The 23,321-nt window shown below is 43.6% G+C and overlaps 2 protein-coding genes and 1 long non-coding RNA gene across 3 annotated transcripts; 1 reads left to right on the top strand and 2 right to left on the bottom strand.

The window, feature by feature from the left end:
* Nucleotides 1-841: 841 nt before the first annotated feature.
* LOC135290119 (inositol 1,4,5-trisphosphate receptor-interacting protein-like 1) lies at nt 842-2,407 on the bottom strand. The gene has a single exon (XM_064404004.1). The coding sequence runs from the start codon at nt 2,405-2,407 to the stop codon at nt 842-844; it is 1,566 nt and encodes a 521-aa protein (XP_064260074.1).
* A 3,603-nt stretch (nt 2,408-6,010) lies between these two features.
* Nucleotides 6,011-7,576, bottom strand: LOC135290117 (inositol 1,4,5-trisphosphate receptor-interacting protein-like 1). The gene has a single exon (XM_064404003.1). It carries the CDS (start codon nt 7,574-7,576, stop codon nt 6,011-6,013), a length of 1,566 nt encoding a protein of 521 aa, XP_064260073.1.
* A 2,490-nt stretch (nt 7,577-10,066) lies between these two features.
* Nucleotides 10,067-23,093, top strand: LOC135291279 (uncharacterized). The gene is made up of 3 exons (XR_010354080.1): nt 10,067-10,294; nt 20,953-21,102; nt 22,758-23,093. It is a non-coding gene; the product is annotated as an uncharacterized LOC135291279 (long non-coding RNA).
* The last annotated feature ends 228 nt before the right edge of the window (nt 23,094-23,321 follow it).

Genomic DNA, 23,321 nt, shown 5'->3' with positions numbered 1-23,321 from the left:
CAGATTCTCAAAAAATGCATTTTATTGAAAAGAAAACAAAGCAGTTTCTGCTTTTCCATTCATAAATGTACTCTACTGTTACTATTACTATTTAAAAGTAATTACATACTCAACTCTTCAAATTTACTTTTTATCATGACATAATAACTAAATATTTCATAGCTTTGATATTATCTATATTATAATACTTTACTAGAACATATAATTTATAAAAATTATAGTATATAATAATTATACACTATATATATATATATATATGAAATTAACATCTAGATTCTTATATATGGCAAATTTCCGGTCAGCTCCAACAGCATTTTTCCAATGAAGATGGAACAAGGAGAGGCTCCATCCATTGGCTGATCCCGGGCCAGCAGTGTTAGTTTTTCCTTTTGGTCATTTTTGTCCAGTTTGTTTTTTCTTATTTCGGTCCCACATTCCCACTTCTTCCGTGCTCTAAATTCTGTCCCTTTTCAAAGGCCGGGAACAGCTCCATTTTGCAGGTCAGCTTTCGTGTTTTTGGCTCCGCATGTACGGTATGTCTTCTATTCATGTGCTTTTTCAGCACTGGCAGAGTTCACACGTAAGCCGGGGGCTAATGCCATCCTTTTCTTGGAAAATGAAGCTATAAAAGGAGGTAGAAAAAACTCTCCTGTAGCCCTTCGCTTGCTGACATGGCGGGACGTGTTGTGGGACCTTCGCCAGAGACTTGGCCTGCATCCTCTTCTCCTTGAAGCACCAAAGGAGGACTGCAAGGTGACTTTCTTCTGCCTGTAGTGCGGCTGATGCGAGCAGCACAAGCAGAGCTCTGGGCTCATAGCGATGACTCCTCCCCTTCATTCGGTCAATCCTCAGCCAGAAGGATTTTTTTGAACCAATTTTCGAGAATGTCATACTCATACAGCGCATGGGTGTGGGCATCCGGCTCCTGCTCCAGGTGGTGGAAGAGATTGTATGGCTCAGCCATTTTAACGTCTGTGGGTAACTTGATGTCCTGGGGAAAGGTTTCGTTGCCCACAATGAAGTGGTCGAGGCGTTTTTCTCGCAGACATAAGTACAGGTTGTACATGACAAGCACCATTCGTTCCAGGAGGTTCCTCCTGCGCCACGCTGAGACGGGTGAGATATGGAGCATATGCATAACAATGGTCTTCATGGTGTAGGTGGAAAAGCTGAAGCCCAGCGGAAGACGGGTGAAAAACTGGAGGCATTTGAGGTGCAGGCTGTCAGGGGGTGCCTGCCTGGCAAAGTGCTGGAAGAACTCAGCCTCTACTACAGCATAAGACTCGGGCCAGGTTGTGCTTGCTGTGTAGGCCTCTCTGGGCTGGCTGCACGCAAAGACGGCTGAGTCACCTCTCCGCACCCCGAAGAAGATGTCAATCCTGAAGCTTTCCTTGCTGTTGGTCACCTTGAGTTGGCAGCAGCGTGTGGAGGGCAGCAGCTTTAAATGCCAGTTGTGAGACTGAGGCAGAGCTGGCCAGACTGCTCTCACCAGCTGGTGGAACCAGCAGGCAGTTTTCTGCACATCGAGGTAGGAGCCGGTGCACAGGGTGTCCAGGAGGCTGGGATCCTGATTGCTCCTCAGCTCCTCCTCGGAGTGGTGCAGGAAGCACAGCATGTCCTCATCCTGCTGCTCCCTCCCTGGAGTGCAGGTGCACTCCAGCTGCACGCGGACACGGAAGTTCTTCACGTGCCTCTGCTCTTGACTCTCCAGCTCCAGGTGGAAGCTGTGGCCTCGGGGAGGAGTCATGGGGATGAGCACGGTGTAAACGACGTCCTGTTCACGGGGACTCCAGCCTTCAAAGGCACTGCCCACCCCGATGGCTCGTTGCAGGACTGGGTAGAAGCTGTTGGAGAGGATATGGCCAAAGCAAATTGTATAATTATCCATGAGCCGAGTTATCCATTCACAGCCTCTCTGCAGGTCCTGTACAGGCCACTGGATGCGCTGCATTACAACTCGTCCAACGCGATCGTCCGCATCATCATCTTCATCACTGACTTCATTTGCACCACCATTGATTTCTGCAATTGCAGCCGCATTGACATCTTCATTTCGGATATTGCCTTCTTCATTTGCCCCAGCGTTGCGCACTTCCGCTTCATTGGCACCACCGTTTCCTTCTTCAGCCTCCTCTCTCCTTTGGCTGCTTTTCCACCCGGTGAACCACAAGACCAAGACGAGGGTCAGGAACACAGCAACAGCAAAGTTCTGCAAGAGCTGCGCCTGCTTCGCCTGCTCCTGCATAAGCTGTTCCATCTCCTGCTCCAGATGAAGCCTCTCCCTTTCCAGGTGCTTTTCACGCGCTTCCATGCGCAGACGTGTTTCTGCATCCAAACCATCAGCCACAGGCTGTGGGTATTGGATGAGGCTTTTGAACACCACGAACAGGAATACCATGGGATCCATGGTCTGCAGGAGGAGGGAGAGAAGGCCGTGAGTGGGACGGGGATGCAGAGAACTACCGGCTGCTGAGGGGAGGATCCTCAGGGAGCTGGGCGCAGGAAGGACAGGCCCCACACAGACAGCCTGCAGGCAGCAAGGCCTGTCGCACTGCCCCAGCAGCTCCAGCTCCTGCCCTGTGGCCTGCCCAAGCTTCTCCTAGGAGGGGCTGTCCCTGCATGCAGAGGGAGAAGCCAGCCCCAGGTGCAGCATTTCTGCCCCAGCCCTTGTTCCCAGCACAGCCTCCCCACCACGTCTGCACTCACCGCTTGCCAAGGCAAAGCAGGCCCAACGTGACCTGCCGGGACCTTTTTCAGCTGCCCCCATTGTGACACGTCCCCCGTGATGTCACACGTGTCACAGCACTGGGAGAGATCAACGGGTCAGAAAGAAATGTCAGAAAGGGAAAAGCTCTGCCACAGTGTCCCAAAGCTGGGATTTCTTGCCCTGTAACCACCTTCTATAAAGCACCACCTTCCGTGACCAGAGTCTTGTTCTCTGCCAGGAATTGCCAGGGCATCTGGACAAACCCAATCATCTGGCAGCTGGAGAGGAGAGGAGAGGAGAGGAAAAACCCCAGAACTGCCCTATAAACAGGAAAAATGGAAGGGATATTTATGCTGAGTAAACCTGGCGAATCTCTTCAAAACCCTGTGGGATGCTGTGCAGAAGACTTCAGCCTGGAGACAAGTTGTGGGGAGGACGCAGCGTACCCAACTCCCATCCAGGACGCCCTGCAAGGCAATCCTTGCCATGAAAATGGAGCAAGAATGAGGAGATGATAGCAGGCCTTGGAGGGGGAAGTGTTCAGGTCCAAAGCTTGTTAGAGAGAGTGGTTTTCTCTGACAATCCATCCTGTGACTCCTTGATTGCAGCCACCACTTTGGAGGAAGGAGATTGTACTCTGCTCTCTGTAAAGAAGGGCTGCCTTACAGTGTGGATGTATGGATGGAAAGGGATGGAAAGCAGAACTTCATGGAAGGAGGGAGATAGATGGAGACACCATGTGAGGAGGAGGGTTATTCCAAAGCCAGATCCAGGCAGCCTCCATTTCTGCCCCCACCACCCTCTCCCTCTTCCAGCCAATCCCTCCACAAGCAGCTTTCCCATGCAGCAGAGGACTCCAGCAGGAATGGACGCTCATGGGGAGGTGGCAGTGCAGGCAGACAGGGCCATGCTGGTTCTGCAGGCATCTTGAGCGGCGCGACAGAACACTAGGGTCAATAGGATGAGGGCACAGGGGTGGAGCAGGGGGAAGGGCCAATGGGATACATTGGATCTGCATGTCACAACAAGGCATGCTGCGAGAAGCCTTTTTCTGCACCCTAACAGGTGGTTATGGCTTGGGGGGTTTTCCCTCCAGGGGAGTACAGTGGAGGGATTCTCTCCCTGCTGGCCCAGCAGCCTCCAGACCCCACCTCCCTCAGCCCTTCTTCATCAGACTTGTGCTCTTATAGAAACATTTCTGATAACAAGGACTAGCATTTGTGGACATCAATACCCTTGAAACTACATGCTAAAGGGCCCTTATTAATTAGTTCCTTGAGCTTCTTCTCCCACAACTCTGGGGAGTAGCTCCACAGACAGGTTTTTCCATAACACCTAAGATTTTTTACTCAAGCATTTCTTGATTACTGTGGCCAAGACAGCACAAATCACCATTTCACCCACAAGAGCATCTCTGTGGACAAACAACAGGTCTAGGAGGGCACTTTTCCTAGTGGCTCCCACAGTACCCATGGCAAAAAGCTATTTTCAATGTGGACTTCAGGACCTTTCTGGGCTTGTTCAGCTCTTCTCTAGGATGTCTCCATTTGCACCTGAGAAGTTGAGGTGCACCATGAGTATGACTTGGTGTGACTGATCAAGAGATTTCCTTTCATTGCCTATAGCATCATCCACCAGTGTCATCATCCTGGCTCCGTGACCCATCAGAGACTGGGTGGAGCTCACCGAGGGAATAGATCCTCTCAGAAAAGGCAGGGCAGGCAGTGTCCAAGTGGTAATGGCACTCTCTCTCACAAGCTCCCTGGCCAGGATCTCTTCAGCTACATCCATGAGAATGCTTTTACTCTAGAGGAAAGGTGTGGCAGCAATTCCCCCTGCCCATTGAGCAGTGCCTTCTCCATGTCCCGCATTCTCAGATCTGTGTCAGCTTTTCCTCAGGGAGTGTCTAAGGATGGCTAGCTTGTCCACGCAGACCCCAGTGGACACAAGGAGGAATATTAGCAATGCCTCTTGCATGGTCCCTGACCAGCTGGAGCTGCCAGCAAGAATTTCTGGGTCCATCTAAAAGGGTCACCCTGGCTGTGAGAGTATGAGAGGAAAGGGGGATGAAAGCCATCTTTGTAGCCACTGTAGTGTGACGACCCAGCCTTAAGGGGAAGGAAGCACCAAAGATTTGTAAATGCTTGTGATCAAAAGGAATAACAAAAGTCAGAGGGTCCACCAACAATCAGTAAAACTTTATCAACTACCTACACACTGGGCTTGGAAATCGATATTTTAGTCCCTGACCTACTATACAAGCACAAGTCAGTTAGTTTTGGATAAAGGGGTAAGATTAAAGGGAAGAGAGGAATTAAAGAGGGAGAGATGAATTAAATAAAGAAAGAAAAAGACAAAGAAGGAAAGAGAGCGAAAGAAAGAGTTCCAGATCCCAGATTCACAGTGTGGGACATTTACCACTACTATAGGCCTGGCTGAGATCAATAAAGTCTAGCACACTCCAGATTCTCAAAAAATGCATTTTATTGAAAAGAAAACAAAGCAGTTTCTGCTTTTCCATTCATAAATGTACTCTACTGTTACTATTACTATTTAAAAGTAATTACATACTCAACTCTTCAAATTTACTTTTTATCATGACATAATAACTAAATATTTCATAGCTTTGATATTATCTATATTATAATACTTTACTAGAACATATAATTTATAAAAATTATAGTATATAATAATTATACACTATATATATATATATATATGAAATTAACATCTAGATTCTTATATATGGCAAATTTCCGGTCAGCTCCAACAGCATTTTTCCAATGAAGATGGAACAAGGAGAGGCTCCATCCATTGGCTGATCCCGGGCCAGCAGTGTTAGTTTTTCCTTTTGGTCATTTTTGTCCAGTTTGTTTTTTCTTATTTCGGTCCCACATTCCCACTTCTTCCGTGCTCTAAATTCTGTCCCTTTTCAAAGGCCGGGAACAGCTCCATTTTGCAGGTCAGCTTTCGTGTTTTTGGCTCCGCATGTACGGTATGTCTTCTATTCATGTGCTTTTTCAGCACTGGCAGAGTTCACACGTAAGCCGGGGGCTAATGCCATCCTTTTCTTGGAAAATGAAGCTATAAAAGGAGGTAGAAAAAACTCTCCTGTAGCCCTTCGCTTGCTGACATGGCGGGACGTGTTGTGGGACCTTCGCCAGAGACTTGGCATGCATCCTCTTCTCCTTGAAGCACCAAAGGAGGACTGCAAGGTGGCTTTCTTCTGCCTGTAGTGCGGCTGATGCGAGCAGCACAAGCAGAGCTCTGGGCTCATAGCGATGACTCCTCCCCTTCATTCGGTCAATCCTCAGCCAGAAGGATTTTTTTGAACCAATTTTCCAGAATGTCATACTCATACAGCGCATGGGTGTGGGCATCCGGCTGCTGCTCCAGGTGGTGGAAGAGATTGTATGGCTCAGCCATTTTAACGTCTGTGGGTAACTTGATGTCCTGGGGAAAGGTTTCGTTGCCCACAATGAAGTGGTCGAGGCGTTTTTCTCGCAGACATAAGTACAGGTTGTACATGACAAGCACCATTCGTTCCAGGAGGTTCCTCCTGCGCCACGCTGAGACGGGTGAGATATGGAGCATATGCATAACAATGGTCTTCATGGTGTAGGTGGAAAAGCTGAAGCCCAGCGGAAGACGGGTGAAAAACTGGAGGCATTTGAGGTGCAGGCTGTCAGGGGGTGCCTGCCTGGCAAAGTGCTGGAAGAACTCAGCCTCTACTACAGCATAAGACTCGGGCCAGGTTGTGCTTGCTGTGTAGGCCTCTCTGGGCTGGCTGCACGCAAAGACGGCTGAGTCACCTCTCCGCACCCCGAAGAAGATGTCAATCCTGAAGCTTTCCTTGCTGTTGGTCACCTTGAGTTGGCAGCAGCGTGTGGAGGGCAGCAGCTTTAAATGCCAGTTGTGAGACTGAGGCAGAGCTGGCCAGACTGCTCTCACCAGCTGGTGGAACCAGCGGGCAGTTTTCTGCACATCAAGGTAGGAGCCGGTGCACAGGGTGTCCAGGAGGCTGGGATCCTGATTGCTCCTCAGCTCCTCCTCGGAGTGGTGCAGGAAGCACAGCATGTCCTCATCCTGCTGCTCCCTCCCTGGAGTGCAGGTGCACTCCAGCTGCACGCGGACACGGAAGTTCTTCACGTGCCTCTGCTCTTGACTCTCCAGCTCCAGGTGGAAGCTGTGGCCTCGGGGAGGAGTCATGGGGATGAGCACGGTGTAAACGACGTCCTGTTCACGGGGACTCCAGCCTTCAAAGGCACTGCCCACCCCGATGGCTCGTTGCAGGACTGGGTAGAAGCTGTTGGAGAGGATATGGCCAAAGCAAATTGTATAATTATTCATGAGCCGAGTTATCCATTCACAGCCTCTCTGCAGGTCCTGTACAGGCCACTGGATGCGCTGCATTACAACTCGTCCAACGCGATCGTCCGCATCATCATCTTCATCACTGACTTCATTTGCACCACCGTTGATTTCTGCAATTGCAGCCGCATTGACATCTTCATTTCGGATATTGCCTTCTTCATTTGCCCCAGCATTGCGCACTTCCGCTTCATTGGCACCACCGTTTCCTTCTTCAGCCTCCTCTCTCCTTTGGCTGCTTTTCCACCCGGTGAACCACAAGACCAAGACGAGGGTCAGGAACACAGCAACAGCAAAGTTCTGCAAGAGCTGCGCCTGCTTCGCCTGCTCCTGCATAAGCCGTTCCATCTCCTGCTCCAGATGAAGCCTCTCCCTTTCCAGGTGCTTTTCACGCGCTTCCATGCGCAGACGTGTTTCTGCATCCAAACCATCAGCCACAGGCTGTGGGTATTGGATGAGGCTTTTGAACACCACGAACAGGAACACCACGGGATCCATGGTCTGCAGGAGGAGGGAGAGAAGGCCGTGAGTGGGACGGGGATGCAGAGAACTACTGGCTGCTGAGGGGAGGATCCTCAGGGAGCTGGGCGCAGGAAGGACAGGGCCCCACACAGACAGCCTGCAGGCAGCAAGGCCTGTCGCACTGCCCCAGCAGCTCCATCTCCTGCCCTGTGGCCTGCCCAAGCTTCTCCTAGGAGGGGCTGGCCCTGCATGCAGAGGGAGAAGCCAGCCCCAGGTGCAGCATTTCTGCCCCAGCCCTTGTTCCCAGCACAGCCTCCCCGCCACGTCTGCACTCACCGCTTGCCAAGGCAAAGCAGGCCCAACGTGACCTGCCGGGACCTTTTTCAGCTGCCCCCATTGTGACACGTCCCCCGTGATGTCACACGTGTCACAGCACTGGGAGAGATCAACGGGTCACAAAGAAATGTCAGAAAGGGAAAAGCTCTGCCACAGTGTCCCAAAGCTGGGATTTCTTGCCCTGTAACCACCTTCTATAAAGCACCACCTTCCGTGACCAGAGTCTTGTTCTCTGCCAGGAATTGCCAGGGCATCTGGACAAACCCAATCATCTGGCAGCTGGAGAGGAGAGGAGAGGAGAGGAGAGGAGAGGAGAGGAGAGGAGAGGAGAGGAGAGGAGAGGAGAGGAGAGGAGAGGAGAGGAGAGGAGAGGAGAGGAGAGGAGAGGAGAGGAGAGGAGAGGAGAGGAGAGGAGAGGAGAGGAGAGGAGAGGAGAGGAGAGGAGAGGAGAGGAGAGGAGAGGAGAGGAGAGGAGAGGAGAGGAGAGGAGAGGAGAGGAGAGGAGAGGAGAGGAGAGGAGAGGAGAGGAGAGGAGAGGAGAGGAGAGGAGAGGAGAGGAGGTGTCAGGGAGACCTTAGACCTCTTCCAGTGCCATGAGAGCTGGAGGGGAACTTTGGACAGGAACATGGAATGCCAGGCTTCACGCTGACAGAGGACAGAGTTAGATGGGATGTTCAGAAGAAGTTCTTTATTAAGAAAGTGCTGAGGCCCTGGCACAGCTTTCCCTGAGAAGCTGTTGCTATCCCATTCCTGGAAGCATTCAAGGCCAGGTTGGACAGGGTTTGGAGCAACCTGGGATAGCAGAAGGTGTCCTGTACCTAAAAAAGGCAGAACCTTTTTTAGGTAAGGTCTCCAAGTGTCTGTTAGTCAGACCCTTCACATACTCCTAGCACTCAGAGTTTGCGCAAAATGGTTCAGGCTTGTGCCACCTTAGTAGTGTACAGGGACACTACTTGGACACCTGGCAGGTTTTCTAAACACATACACACACACACACACACACACACACACACACACACACACACAGCGTTACTGTGTGAAGTTCCTTGAGAAACCTGAGGATGAAAATTATTAATTTGTTGTAAGATAGTATTACTTGTCAAATGTGCAGAATGTGCATGCATGCAAAACTTAATTCCTTTCCTATCTTCCCATCCTGTAATCCTGACATCTTTAATTCAGTGTTTACCTAGGTGCATATTTAAAAAATAAAAAAGTCTTTGCTTATAAAGCTTTGTAAAAGTTGATATTAATAATAATAATAAAATACTGTTTCTGACATTTTTGTTCTTGATGTCATTCATTCTGATTATTTTTTTAGTTCATAATTCCTCCTTTTTTATAGCTGTCTTCTCAAAGTCCCATCTTTTCCTTCATGGTTGTAGCAGAAATTAACATTTTCAAAAATATAGTTTTTCCCACACCTTGACAAATATTCTTCGATATTTTTCTATTATTGTTATAATAAAAATATTAGTATTATTATTACACATTTTTTGGGCTTAGTATAACCTTGGGATTCACCATTTCCTCTGTCAAAATTGCATTTTGTCACTAAACCCATCTCTCTGATGCAGTCCACACCTACCCAACACTTTCTGGTTTTCCAAAAAAAAATTTCGTGATTTTCTGCTCTGCTTACACTAATATGTTGTTCCTTTATGTATCTGAATGACAAAGAGGAGAAAAACAATTAAATTAGTACACAAAATATACACATGGTTAAATATTTTTAACAGCTGAATACAAAGAACATGACAGAACACAATCAGAGCCAGACAGATGTTTAAATGATCTTGAATTGTGAGGGAAAGTCAGGCTCCCTGAAATGCATAGTTAGAACATTTGGGTACTCAAAAAAACCTACCAACATAATTATTTGAGATTAAGTGGTACAGAAAAAGATTGGACATATTTATTCAAAGTGTCATGGAATCACTTGGGCTGGCAAAGCCCTCCAAGATCAGGTCCAGCCATTCCCCCAGCACTGCCAAGGCCACCACTGACCCACGTCCCCAGGTGACACATCCACACAGCTTTTAAATCCCTCCAGGGATCAGGACTCCACCCCGGGAGTCCCCGGAGGTGGCTGTGAGTTGGCTGGCAGCAGCAGGCAGGCAAGGAGACTCCACACGGCTTCTGAGGGTGCTGACTAAATGGGAGTTTATTTGGGGTCAAGTCCCGGGAACAGCATGGTTACGGAGGGAAAAGGGGGGAAGGGGGAGGGGAAAGGAGGGGGAGCCTAGGGGAGGAAGGCTGAGAGGGGAGAAAAGGCTAAGAGAGCGACTGATTTCGCTAGCACAGTTTAAGAGGGGAATTGAAGCGGGCGCAGAATCAAACTTGTGCCAATGGGATTACAGATACACGATGGTTCAGGGCAGGACCACAGGCTTGGGATATACCATACATTTCAGAGGGGTGAGACAGAGCATACAATTTAAATAAAGTGCAATACTACACACCACCCTGGGAAGCTGTTCCAGGGCTGCACAACCCTTTCAGTAAAGAAATTTTCCCCAATATCCGATCCAAACCTGCCTTGGCCCAGCCTGATGCCGTTCCCTCTCCTCCTATCCCTGTTCCCTGGAGCACAGCCCGACCCCCCCGGCTGTCCCCTCCTGGCAGGAGCTGTGCAGAGCCACAAGGTCCCCCCTGAGCCTCCTTTGCTCCAGGCTCAGCCCCTTCCCAGCTCCCTCAGCCTCTCCTGGGGCTCCAGCCCCTTCCCAGCCCCGTTCCCTGCCCTGGACACGCTCCAGCCCCTCAGTGTCTCTCTTGTGCTGAGGGCCCAGAGCTGTCCCAGCACTGGAGGTGCCTCAGCAGGGCCAGCACAGGGACTGTGCCCTGGGGCTGTGTCACAGCCTGGCTGGGACAGCCCAGGGGCCATTGCCTTTCTTAGCCGCGCTGTTTGTCCAAAAATATCTCCAGAGAAATTATGTACCTTCTAAACCAGATTAAACATTTAAAAGCTTGGTTTAGATTGGTAAAAGTCAACCATTTGGTGCATTTTGTCTCCTCTGAGTGTGTATATTTAAACACAGAGAAGTAATTGAAATAACTTCTGAGAGAAATAGTCTCTCTTTTATTTGCTCTGTGTGCTCCTACTGACCCTCTTTCTCAGTCAAATACATTTTCATCACTTTAACAACTCTGTTATGATCATTCCTATGCAACCATCTAAAAAGATGCACATACATAAAATATAATAAGAAATGTAGGGACAATTTTTTGTTATCATAGGCTTCTTTAGCCTGTATCTGTAATAGCATTAATGGCAGATGCTTAGGAAAATAACTTAGATCTGAGTAATGAGGTAATAGAATAGTACCCTGATCTTGGCATAACCTCCCTGTTCCACCATCTTATGAACTTTACGAGCAGCAGCTTGCTTCTCAATGACTAAATTTAATAATTAATGTCTGACCTCCACAATATGTTCTGGCATTGAGTTAATAGTTTAACCATGCATTTCATTACAAAGTAATTCATAATCAGATTTGCATTAAAAGTTCTGCCCAAAAATTTCATCCCATGCCCTCTGATAATTATTTCCCAACTGTGAAAACACTAATTATTATTTCCAATGTACTTTCCCCATAAAACATTCTTGAGTTTCTGGACATCATCGACAGCCCTGCTTGTCTAATATTGAAGCTGTTACAACCACAGCCTTACACTTCCTCATGGAATTCAGTCTTCACTATTGTACTCTTTTTATTATCTTCCCACATCCTTTCTGAGAATAATTTCAAATACAGACAATCCATGACCCTATAAAATATCAGATATTTCTTGTTTTCTTGTTAGTTTGATTTTCCTTGGTAATTTCTAGCATTTTATTCACATTTTTCACTTCTTTTGAACACAAAATGTTATTAATTATGTTTAGCAAACTCTTGAAGATGTTTTTCCTGACTATTTCTTCAAATTCATGTTTTTAGTATGCACTATTTTTTTCCCTCCACTTGCACATACTTGGAATGTATCAACCAATTGAGAGGTTCAGTTTGGCACAGGACACTTTGAATGAGGGAGAACACCTAACCAAAATACTTCTCGGTGACCAGAAATATTTCCACAGCTGAGCACAATATTCCTATGCTGCATAATCAGACAAAATGTAAAACCAAAACACAAACCCTATGGAATTTTTCATATGTCAATGCATTCAATCTGTAGCTCGTGTTAGCTTTTTTTTTTGTCCCAAGGTTGTTGCAATATTGTGGTGGGGAGGAAATGTCCAGCAGGATCAAAATTATCCTCTTCACCCCATTGTTGACAGAGAACCATTCAAGCACCTCTGTCTCTTTTAGGACAAAGACCAAAATCCATGCTGACTCATTTGATTATGCCTTTATGACTGCTGCTCATTAGGAAAAAATTTCAAGGTCACTTTCAGACCTGCTGTGAGCTTCAGCTTGAGTCTATATCTGTTCAGATTTTCTGTGGAAGGTGCAGAAACTATGCAATCCCTTGGAGATCTGCTTATTAATTTCATTAAGACAGCGGGTACCATCAGAATCCTAAGGTATTCTGTCTCCTCCTATCTCTTTCACACTCCTTAGAAGTCCAGCTGGAAGTTCTAAAACATTTACTGGCCCCACAGGAACACTAATTTACACAACCAGAACTGCTTTTGACTTTTAAGAGCTGCAAGGTAATGATTTCTGAGCTGCATCCTTAAACAGAGCTTTAAATGAGACACCACTCATAAAAGATAAGATCACAATAGAAAAGTCATCTATTTCAGTCAGAATATTGACTGAGTGCTAAAAGAAATACAGTTTGATTCTCTGGTTTGTTTAGTTGTTGTGGGGATTTTTGGTTTTGGTTGTTTTTTGGGTTTTTTTAATACACAAGCTGCAGAATTATGCAACATGGATATTTTCCTCCAGTGATGCGACTCTTTCTTCCAGAGTGTGAACTGGACAGAGAAATTCAAGCCTTCATTACTGATGGATTGTGTTATTTTCCTTGCACTCTGAATGAACTCAGATTTACATTGCATTTACATTGATCACAATACACATCACAGGAAAACACAGGCAAGTAAAAGCTGTGGAGAGATTCCTGCACCACATCTGTGGTGTCATATCTGCCTGTAAAATCTATCTGGGTTACAACTAAAGGTGAAAGAAATCTGACGGTATTATCAGTAGTGTTCTAGATAAACTTTTCTCACCTCATCAGAAATTATGCCTAATTTCTGATGAGGTGAATCACACCCTCAAGTCCACATTGCTCCCAGATCAGACACACATCCAATATAGATATTTTAAGACAGGTGAGAGAAACTGCAACCCTGGTGTCCAAGAACACCTCTTGGAAACTCATAGGATTCTGGAGACCTTGATGGAAGAGTAGAAAGTCATCCAGACATAAAGAACTGACAGAGGAAGTGGTAGACAGGAAAGATAATGAGGTTGATCTCCTTCTGTCACCGTGGCACCCAGCATTTAATCAGCCCAGTAACAAGCAAATCAATTGTCATCTCCACTATTTAAAAAATAGGCCAGAATGAAACATACATTATCACCATGGGTTTAGTGTGTGGCTAGATGCAAATAGATGTTCTCTAAGGAGTTGAGAATCTCTTTGAGGAAGCCCTGAATTCCTAAATTTGATTATGGAAAAGTTTATTTAAATTACCAACCAACAGTGCTAGTAGTTTAATATATTTGGACATACATGCATATTTACAGGATTCTTGTAACAACTATAAATTATCTGTTGTTTTATACAACAAGTGGAAACAGCCAGATGTATATTTCTTCTATTTATCCAATTTACTGAGTGTTCCCTGAAATGTGTTAATAATAAAGTCCTATTATTTTCCCTCTTCCCATGTGCCCCATTACTAACAAATAATGAGATTTTAATACTTTAATTAATAACTTCTGGTAAGTCATTTAACATAACATTAAATAGCATGAAGAGCTAATTAAGCTGCTCAGTGAAATTCCACTCTAAGAAATGCCTACCTGTTCGTACAAAAGTCACCCAGGTTCTTAAGAAATTACTAAATATCTTGAACATCTCTTAAACAGCAGTTTTGTTCTGGTGTGGGTTTGGTTTTTGTTATCATAGGCAATTCTGCAGTCATAAATAAAGCTCAATAATCTCAAGAGAAAGCAACTGCTGAGAAAATTAACTTTTATGGAGTGAAAATACAGTCCAAGATTTTATTTTAAAATGTCTCAGCTTTGACTTCTGTTTTCTTTCAACAGGAAGTGAAATTTATCAACATCCTATAATACTCTATTTAAAGTAACTTCAATTTTTAAGCAGGTTTGAGAACCAGAATCTCATCACTTCAGTTTTATTAATGTGCTTCCTTATCCCCTTTTGTTTTGACCTGAAATTCTTTTTTTTTTTCCTTAAATTCAAAACCAACATACTCAGAAAGTAATCCTGTGCAATTTTCCCTATTATCATACCAAAGCAATCCTTCCTGCATCATAGTTTAAACTAATCTTTTACGTACTTGCAGTTGAGGAGCAAATACTCCTCAGGGCTGCCAGAACTACTGAATGCAGCTACCCTGTTCTCCCTTTCTTGAAATTATATCACCTTGGTCACTCCTGAAGTCAAGACAAGGAAAGGAGCAAACATTATGTCCTCCAGAGCTCTTTATATTTCTAGAGAACAAGAATAAGAAACCAATTTAATCTATAATTAATTGAATTGTAGCTGAAAGTTCGAGTTAGTGAAAGAAACTATAATTTTTAAGGGGTAGGAAATGAAAAAAATACAACAACTGTAATAGTTTCCCACCTCAGCCACATTATGAGTTTTCTGTAAGGGCTTTTCCATTTCCGTCTTGGGTCAACCTGTAAGTAAATTTTGCCCACATATCAACAACAAATCAAGATATCCAGGCTGGAAAATACTAAATCAAATCTAGGCACTGAAAATTAAATAAATCACCTTATTTCATGCATCTGCATTTACCATGGTCTTGCTTTCTCCCTGGTATAGGAGAAACTAGTATAGGTTTATACAGTCCTTAATGAGGAAGTTTTTATTGTGGCCTTTTAGCACATAAAGGGGAGCTATAAGAAAGAGGACAAACATTTTAACAGGGTCTGTTACAATGGCACCTAAAAAACCTCAGTGATAGCAGGTGGTGCACGATTCAAGCTCAGGAATAATGTTCAAATTAAGATAATTCAAGGGGAAAATCCTTACTGTTTTATTCATTGCTTCAGCAGAGATTTGGTTTATCTGATCTGATCAAGTCATACTTTGAGCTGAAGATTTGACTTCCAGAGGTTCCTCCAAAACTGCATTATCCTGTGATTTCTGTCTGCAATTAACTGTATGCACTTGATAATTTGGCTTTTCATAAGATATGTATTGTAAAAAGGATTACAGCTGATGACACATAATTTTTCACTGGATTTATTAATTAGCTTAAGAAGCTCAAAAAGACCCCTTTATACCTGCATTGAAGTAAGAAAGACAGCTTCCTAAAGCACAAATTAATACTCTTTAAGTCAAAAAATTGTGCTTGATTTCTTTCCTCTATCTTCTCTATGACTAAATGTATCTCTCTGTACATGAAATACTATACACAGCAATTTATAGGGGAATAATAATTTATTATTTCTCATTTTCAGATCAAGATCATTTTGCCCTTACTCATGACTGGAAAAAAATGCAGCAGTAGTTACTTAGGTTAATTACAACCTAATTAAATGTGAAAAATATTCACTGCTTTTGCCATAACTCCTCCAATATTCAGGGAACTTCTTTTTTTGTTCAGAACATCCCCCAGGATTCAGGCAAAGTGTTGCAGTCAGTTTAAGAACACATCACTCTCCCTCTCATACAATTGTCAGTATTATTAGCATAAGGAAAAAGTAATACTTGTATATAGAAATTCTCATATGGAGTACAGGGGGGACACACACAATTAGGTCCCTAGCTACAAACAATTTCACTTGTTCTTTAAACAAGTGGCTTTTGGGTCATCCACCCACAGCATTTGAAACAAGCATCCACAATGCCTCTGCTCTGCGAGAAGGACGAATAAAGAGGTAGAACTTGATTTTTTTCCTTGATGTGATGTGCAAAAGCAACTGGGAGCCCCTCCACAAGCTCTCATCATGCTTGTATTAGGAAAAGGAATGATGTCTTGTCACTTCCACATAACAGATCTTCTCTTCTGTAATGTTCTGTGATGCATAACAAGGATCAGACTGTTGGCCTTTTTCTGGTAGTTAGATATACATGAGTATGGTCCAAACCCACAAGTTTTGTACCTGTAAATTACAACTTGGTGAAAAATTGCATAATTTTTTTTTTTCACACTTTTGCTTTCCTCCTCCATTTTTAAAAACATAACAAGGAGAAAATGGAAATTAAACTACTATTTCTACTTTGAAAAATTGGATGATACATAGCTTTGTTACATAGGAGGTTGAAAAAGCAGATAGCTTAAGGTCTATTTCTGGTCTTAAAATCTGTTGTTTTCTGGTTCTGTCAGAACTGTAAATGAAAACTTGGATTCATTCTCACATTTTCCTGACTATTCAATTAACGCAGAATCTAATTTTTTTTCCACATAGCATACTAAATCTCTGACATTTGGCTATTATTCTTTGCTACTACTACAATATTGTTTAATAATACTGACAGAATTACTATGCAGTCAAAAGATACTATGAAAGCAGCCAGGCCTGAGACCTTATTTTCCTTCAGTCATCATATCTCCCATATATCCAATTGCACTTTAAGACATCAAAAATCTGAAGCCTGCAAAGTCTCTTGTCACAACCCCTAGAAAATAACTTCATGGTAGAGCTCTGAAAAGGGTTGGAGGAAGCAGGGCCAGAAAGTGGCAGGGACACCAACCTTGGGAAAAGATATATCAGTCTGATTGAAAACAGACTGGAAAATTCTTCATGGACAGCTTCCCCACCACCACCACCACCTGGGGTTTTTTTGTTGTTTGTTTTTTTATTTTCCTTGGTGTGTGTGATCAAATGAGTTGAGCATGAAAGATAAAAGTAAAATAGAAAAATCCTGTTGCCCTTCCCATGGGGTGAGTTCCCAAATGTATTGCACACTTGACAGCCAAACATCTATGCTCAATGGTGCTTGTCATCGCCCACCCCCAGAATTAGCTGGAAACACTCTGGTTTTGACTTGAGCCTGATTGATCCCTCCACACTTGCAAAGGCTGTGCCCCACTTCCTGGCATTGCCAGACAGGTTGCAAATCTTCACCACAGTAATTAGTGACCAGGTTTCTGGCTGTTAAGCACACTGGGGAGGAGGAGTCAGATGTGACCCGGGAGAGGGAGTGTGAGAGGCAAGGAGAACAAAGGTGAGGCCAAAAGGGGGTTTGGGGCAGAATATGTCTGAGGGGTGACCTCACTAGGGTCTGCAGCTTCCTCTCTTCTCTCTGGTGGCAGGGACAGGACCCCAGGGAATGGCTGAAGCTGTGTCAGATGTGGTTCAGGCTGGATATTGGATAAAGTTTCTTCCCCCAGAGGGTGTTTGGGCATTGGAACAAGCTCCTCAGGGAATGGTCACAGCACCAAGCTTGACAGAGCTCAAGAAGTGTTTGGACAACATTCTCAGGCACAGGGTGTGATCCTTATGTGTCCCTTCAGCTCAGGGTATTCTGTGATGATGGGACTGCAAGCTGCTACTGAGCAAATGCTAAATTTAGCCTCACAGTATTATACCAGCACATTTGCTGCACTAGAGAGAAGCACATTTTTATTTTAATTCCTTTAAGGGTTAGGGAAATGCAATAGGTCTTTGTGGGAGTGACCTTCAGCTGCTTCAACAGGGCTGTCTGCAGCAATAGAGTCTGTTTAGATTCTGCCCATTACCTAAATGCACAGAGGAAAAGTCTCTTTTGTGCCTTCTAATCTCTGCAGCAAGAGGTGAGCGAGCCTCCCTGCTCCTTCTGCGTGCCCAGACATAGGAAATCATGCTCCATCTCACAGCGTTTTTATTTCTGTTGTGATTATTACAGGTTCAGAACACACTGGCAGTAGCTGGCCTTTCTGCTCTAATCACCCTGCACACACACAGCTCCCCGTGCTCTGCAGAATAAAGAGCACTTTGTTCAGCAGACCCTCCACTCTTCCCCTGCTGCCTGCCACCAGCTCAGGGAATCTCCTCTTTGTCATTTACCTGGATGTTCCTCACCCAAGTTGTGTTTGTGATCCAAAAATATTTTATGTGGGTTAATTGTTGGACTCAAGAATCTTGGAGGGTTTTTTTTTTTTTTAAATGTAAATTATTATATATCCCATCTTCCCTTTTTCTTATCTAAAGAAAACTAGTAAGGAACAGACTGGAAGCTAGAAGTCCAGCAGGAAGGGAGGAAAAAATCTTTATCTCAGGGAGGGGTAATTGATAATTAGAAGATTTTAGCTCAGGGATGAGACTGTGGTTTCATTTTGCTCTCTCCCAAGAACAAAGTCTATTTTAGGAAGGAGTGCTGAAAGGTTACTGAATGTCTCTAGGAGTTATCAGTGTCTATTTACAATGTGATCTGCATTGCTGAGCTCACAGACCAGAGACAGTTCCACAAACCCCCTCTCCCAGCTCTTCTCCCATACCATCAATGGCTAAACCCCAACCCTCTGCCCCTTACCACCCCAAACACAGAAGCTGCTTTCAGGGGGATTTTTAGCCTCTTCTTTCAAGGTAGCATCACATCTGCAGTGGAAGACAAAAAGCAGAGTCACACAGACCCGCTTGGGTTTACAGAATGGCCCCAGAGATTCCTGAAAGATCGTTATTACCATATTTCACAGCACTTGGTGTCACTGTGACCGAGCAGCTCAGATATTCACCTTTGACCCAGGCCTGATAAGAGGCATAGACAGCATTCCTCTGATAGTTAAGGTGGAAGAGTTATGATGGTGCACTGAGAGCAAAAGAAAGGGTGGCCCCACTGTGATTTAGGATTTGTAAGCTCCTTATGATGAGTAGAATTCACAATGAAAGATGTTCTGTCATCGGAAGCTAAATCTTCCTGACAATGCCAGCTTTGTGCAGCAGTGGAATGGGCTTCCTCAAGAATAAACCTAGCAGGATGTGTCCCCTTGGGATCCTGGGAAGAAAAATCAATGGTTAGCACAAGAGCTCTTAATTTACACACCACGCAAGGGGCAGCTGCTGGAACAAGAAAGATGATCTAAATATTGAGTTGCCTTTGTTTAACTGAAAAATATGGTGTGCCCCTGATCTAGTTGAATTAGGGCAATGTTTCTGGATGGGATTCTTCATCCATGCCAGTGGGTGACACATGGAGGGCTAATTTTAAATAATGGAAGGGATGCCTATAAAGAAAGTAAACTCAGGGTAATTAAAATGATATATCACACACAGAGACAGATTGGTGTGTGCTGTTGAGATCCAGCCCTCTGTAAACAAGCAGCTGTACTGTACCTCCTCTTACCAAGATGCAGAAAACATTCCTTACACCTACAAAAGTCACAAACCTTCTGAAGCCCTACAAGAATCTCTATCTACCTTCTTAATATCCTTTACTGCTAGGCTAGGAACCAGTGGTATATTTAATTACCTGTGCTTCTATTCCCCACTCTGCACATGGTATTTCGTGTTTGGGGTTTGAATCATGGCTCTGGGGACAGGGAGAGAGCAGCAGGAGCTGCACACCTTGACTCCAGCAAAGATTTTGACACAGTTTTCTGGAATACACCATAGCCAAATTGCCAATTCATAAACTGAATAAACATTCTGTGATGTGATGATTTTGGAAAATTGGCTGGATTGTAGAAAATTAACAGTAATTCCCAGGTTTTAGGGTGGTGAACAGTGATACAAAGTCCAGCTTGTAGCCAGAGTCTGTGCTGTTTATTAAGAGCCTGAAACCAGGTTTGTAGATCACCGTGTTGGACTGGAGGTTGACAAATGTTCTTATACAGAGAGGCTTATGTGGCCTGAAGAAATTGGCTAGCAGAAACTGGAATCTCCCAGAGCCCATTATCTGGGAAAGATTAACCCCATGAAACAGAGCTGAGCAACTTTTTATATGGGCACTTAGTGATAGGAAGACAGGGAACAGTATTAAACTAAAAGAGGAGAGATTAAGATCAGATGCTGGGAAGAAATTCTTCCTTCTGAGGGTGGGCAGACCCTGGCACAGGGTGTCCAGAGCAGCTGTGGCTATCTCTGGATCCCTGGAAGTGTCCAAGGACAGGTTGGACAGGGCTTGGAGCAACCTGGGATAGTGGAAAATGTCTCTCCCTATGGCAGGGGGAGTTGGAATGAGATAGGATTTTGGGTTCCTTCCAACCCAAACCCTTCTACAGTGCAAGGAACAGGAGAGTTGGGGATAGATGTCCCTCAGCAGTTCTTTTTAACTGAATTGTTCTGTGATCCAGCTCACAAGTGACCTTTAAGCCTCTTGTGAATAGTAAGTAAGAAGAACCTGTCCAGAACAACCTGTTCCCCCATCCAGATTGTCAGCTTTCATTTTACCAGTTCAGCTACCTGAATGGCTTCTGCTCTTTCAGAACACACAATATTAGAATAATTGTCCCCATGTACCACACAGCTACAAATAATCAAAATTAGAGTGAATAAAGGACTTTGAGTCCCAGCCAGGGTTTTCTCTGTGAGCTCAATGTACATCATGAACCTCTGTGTTTTATCAAGGAACAGATTGTATCTGTACAGTGATTATTGTAACTGGTGGGTGACAATACATATTGCACTGGAATTTAACAATATTGTTTGAGTAATTACATCTGTGACAATTTCCTGTCAGGAGCATAAGCCTTGTTGCCTTCAAAGTGCAGTGTGCCACACTGTGTGATATGGATGGCTACAGCTGGTGGGGGACACTGTGGCTTATGCAGCCAGCCTGTCTCAAAAAAAAAAAAAAAAGTTATATACATCACACAAAATACAACATTTCTGAGTACAGCACCTTCCCCAGCTCAATGGCAAAGCCTCAACCCAACCCTGTATTTTTCTGTCACATCCATGGTCCCAGAAGACAGTGTGCTGCCACATGGCTCTGGAGACAGGGGATGTCTGTTTTCTACTCAGTATGAGCATAACTTGTCCCTTTTCTGTTGCCAGAGGTTTAAACCCTTCAGCCAGGTCATATCTTGGATCACAAATGCAAGTTCCTTCAGGAGAGCTGGGACTCACTGTCCAAAGTCAGGCTGCAGCAGAACCAGGAGCTGGAGAGCATCCTGCTCTCTACCCAGCCTCCTGCAGGGCCATCAGGTGAGGCACAGTGAAAGGAAGAGCATTTAAAGAAACAAATAATCCCCATGTAGCTCTAATATTGTAAAAGCCTTTTTCTTTTCTCTCTTCTGAATCACAAAAAAAAAAAAAAACCAAAAAAACACCCAACCCCCTCCCCAAAAAAAACAACAAAAAAAAAAAAAAAAAAAAAAAAAACAATAAATGTGCAGGACTTCAAAAATTTTTGGGACCCCAAAGAATTAATTTTTTATGAAGTAGGATTTTGTACTTTACTTTTATATAGAAAAGGTAAGAATGTAATATATAACTATATATGTGTGCATGTACACTTCATGAGACACTATTGCCTTAATATTCTGCTTTAAAAAAAATAACTACTAAAATTTTTTATTATTTATTTAAGAAGTCAAAAATCTATTTAGGATAAAATGTCAGAGGAAAACCTTTTTTCCTTGTTGAAATGAAAAAATTTACCAGAAAACAACAACTTCAATTATGTCTTTCCACTTTGCCTGCTCAAAATTGGTTGGAGACTCCAACCTCTGACTTTTTTTTTTATTTATTATGGAATGGTATTTCCAGGACACACAATTTTGTTAAGAAATTAATTGAAAGCAGAAGCAGAACAAGAGGCAAGGAAATGGTGGTGAAAAGGGTGAAACCATAAAGGATAAATATCTGTATTTTCCTTGGAATGGAGGTCTTTTCTTTACAACTTAGACCTACGGATTTACTTAGATACCTATAAGTTTGTGGCTGTGTTTGTGGATGTAAGCAAGTCCTTCCATTGCCTCCTCAGTGGGATAAAGTTGTCCTTTGGTTCATCCAGAAGCAGAACTTTTGGGTTGAGACGTGCAGACAAACAGCTCACAGGCTCATGGAAAGGTTTCTGATCTCCTCAAGGCAGACCTGTCCTTCCTCGGCATGAGCACATGATTTTGTTCATGGGTTATTTAATCATCATAAAGTTGTTGTTTCTTTATTAAAAAATTATCTTTGACAAAGATGGCCTTGCATAAATAACCGTGTAATTCAGGTACTTGCATTGATTATACCCACTAAATAAAATAGAGACTGAGCCAAGAGCTGATAATTATTTACTATAATTTGCCTATTAGATTGCTGGGAAGTCTTTTTTAAAGTTAGCATAATGTCATTATAAAGAGGCACCTGAGCCACAAACCTCAACTATCATAGCAAATCTGAGTTCCATCATCTCTAAAGTCTGATATTCTGAGATTTTGGATTTATAATTTAAGTGCAGAATTGTCTATTCTTCTGAATTTCATCTGAGTTCACAATAGAGGAGATTTTTATAATCTAATAAGTAATTCTAATACCTAGAAGAGACTTGGTGACATTTTTAAGTATGAAGTATTCCTTAAATGACAGTTTATTTTTTAAAGTGCCAGTGACTATTGGAAAACAATTGATACAGAATATAAAATTTTTTTTTTTTTTAAAAATCATAGAATCAGAGAAATACAAAGATCTTCCTAGACCTGTCCACATAAGCCAGTTTCAAGGGTGCCCCTGATCCCAACTAAAAACAGGAATACTCTCTTCACATTTGGTTAGCAGTACCAGGTTCACCATTGCAAAGGAAAATAAGTTTTACTGGGAAAAAAAAAGAAAAAAAGATAAACCAAATGTTCTACTTATTTCCTTACCAGATTATCAGGAGGAGAACTAACCTCATCAGCTGCAGACACTCATCAGAAACATTTGACCATCCTGCAGATACAGAACAGCCATCTGTGTCAATGGAATTGTTTCAGCAGTGCTTTGGGATAAAGCACGTTTCTGTACCAATCCAGGAGTTGTATTTACCCTCTCAACCTGTACTTTGACCTGCACTCAAAGTGTTCAATGGAAAAGCCATCTTTAAACTTCCCTCAAACTATTGCTTTAATAACACTCTAACTCAGTACCCATCAGTTAACTTCAGAAATTGAAGAAAATTAAAAATAAATTTGAAAATATATATAGTTTTATAGATAAATGCACATTCAGATGTGTGTGTGTACCTAAACACCTATAGGTAATTATCTGTACAGATATATATATATATATGTGTGTGTGTATGTGTGTGTGTGCATAGGTGTATAGCTGACAAAACCACAAAAACCCTAAATACTAAAAAACATAGAAAAACTTTATTAACCTTTGTCACAGGTTGTGGAAGGAGGTTTTGTATATATGATTTTTTTGTGGGCGTTCTATTCATTACTGTTTGG

The sequence above is a fragment of the Passer domesticus genome, chromosome Z (genome assembly GCF_036417665.1).
Source record: "Passer domesticus isolate bPasDom1 chromosome Z, bPasDom1.hap1, whole genome shotgun sequence".
Classification (NCBI taxonomy): Eukaryota; Metazoa; Chordata; class Aves; order Passeriformes; family Passeridae; genus Passer; species Passer domesticus.
This window is presented reverse-complemented; position numbering and strand designations above follow the sequence as displayed.

Excerpts from the sequence above, each read along its gene's own strand:
- LOC135290119 (XM_064404004.1), bottom strand. The coding sequence starts at position 2,407 with ATGGATCCCATGGTATTCCTGTTCGTGGTGTTCAAAAGCCTCATCCAA.
- LOC135290117 (XM_064404003.1), bottom strand. The coding sequence starts at position 7,576 with ATGGATCCCGTGGTGTTCCTGTTCGTGGTGTTCAAAAGCCTCATCCAA.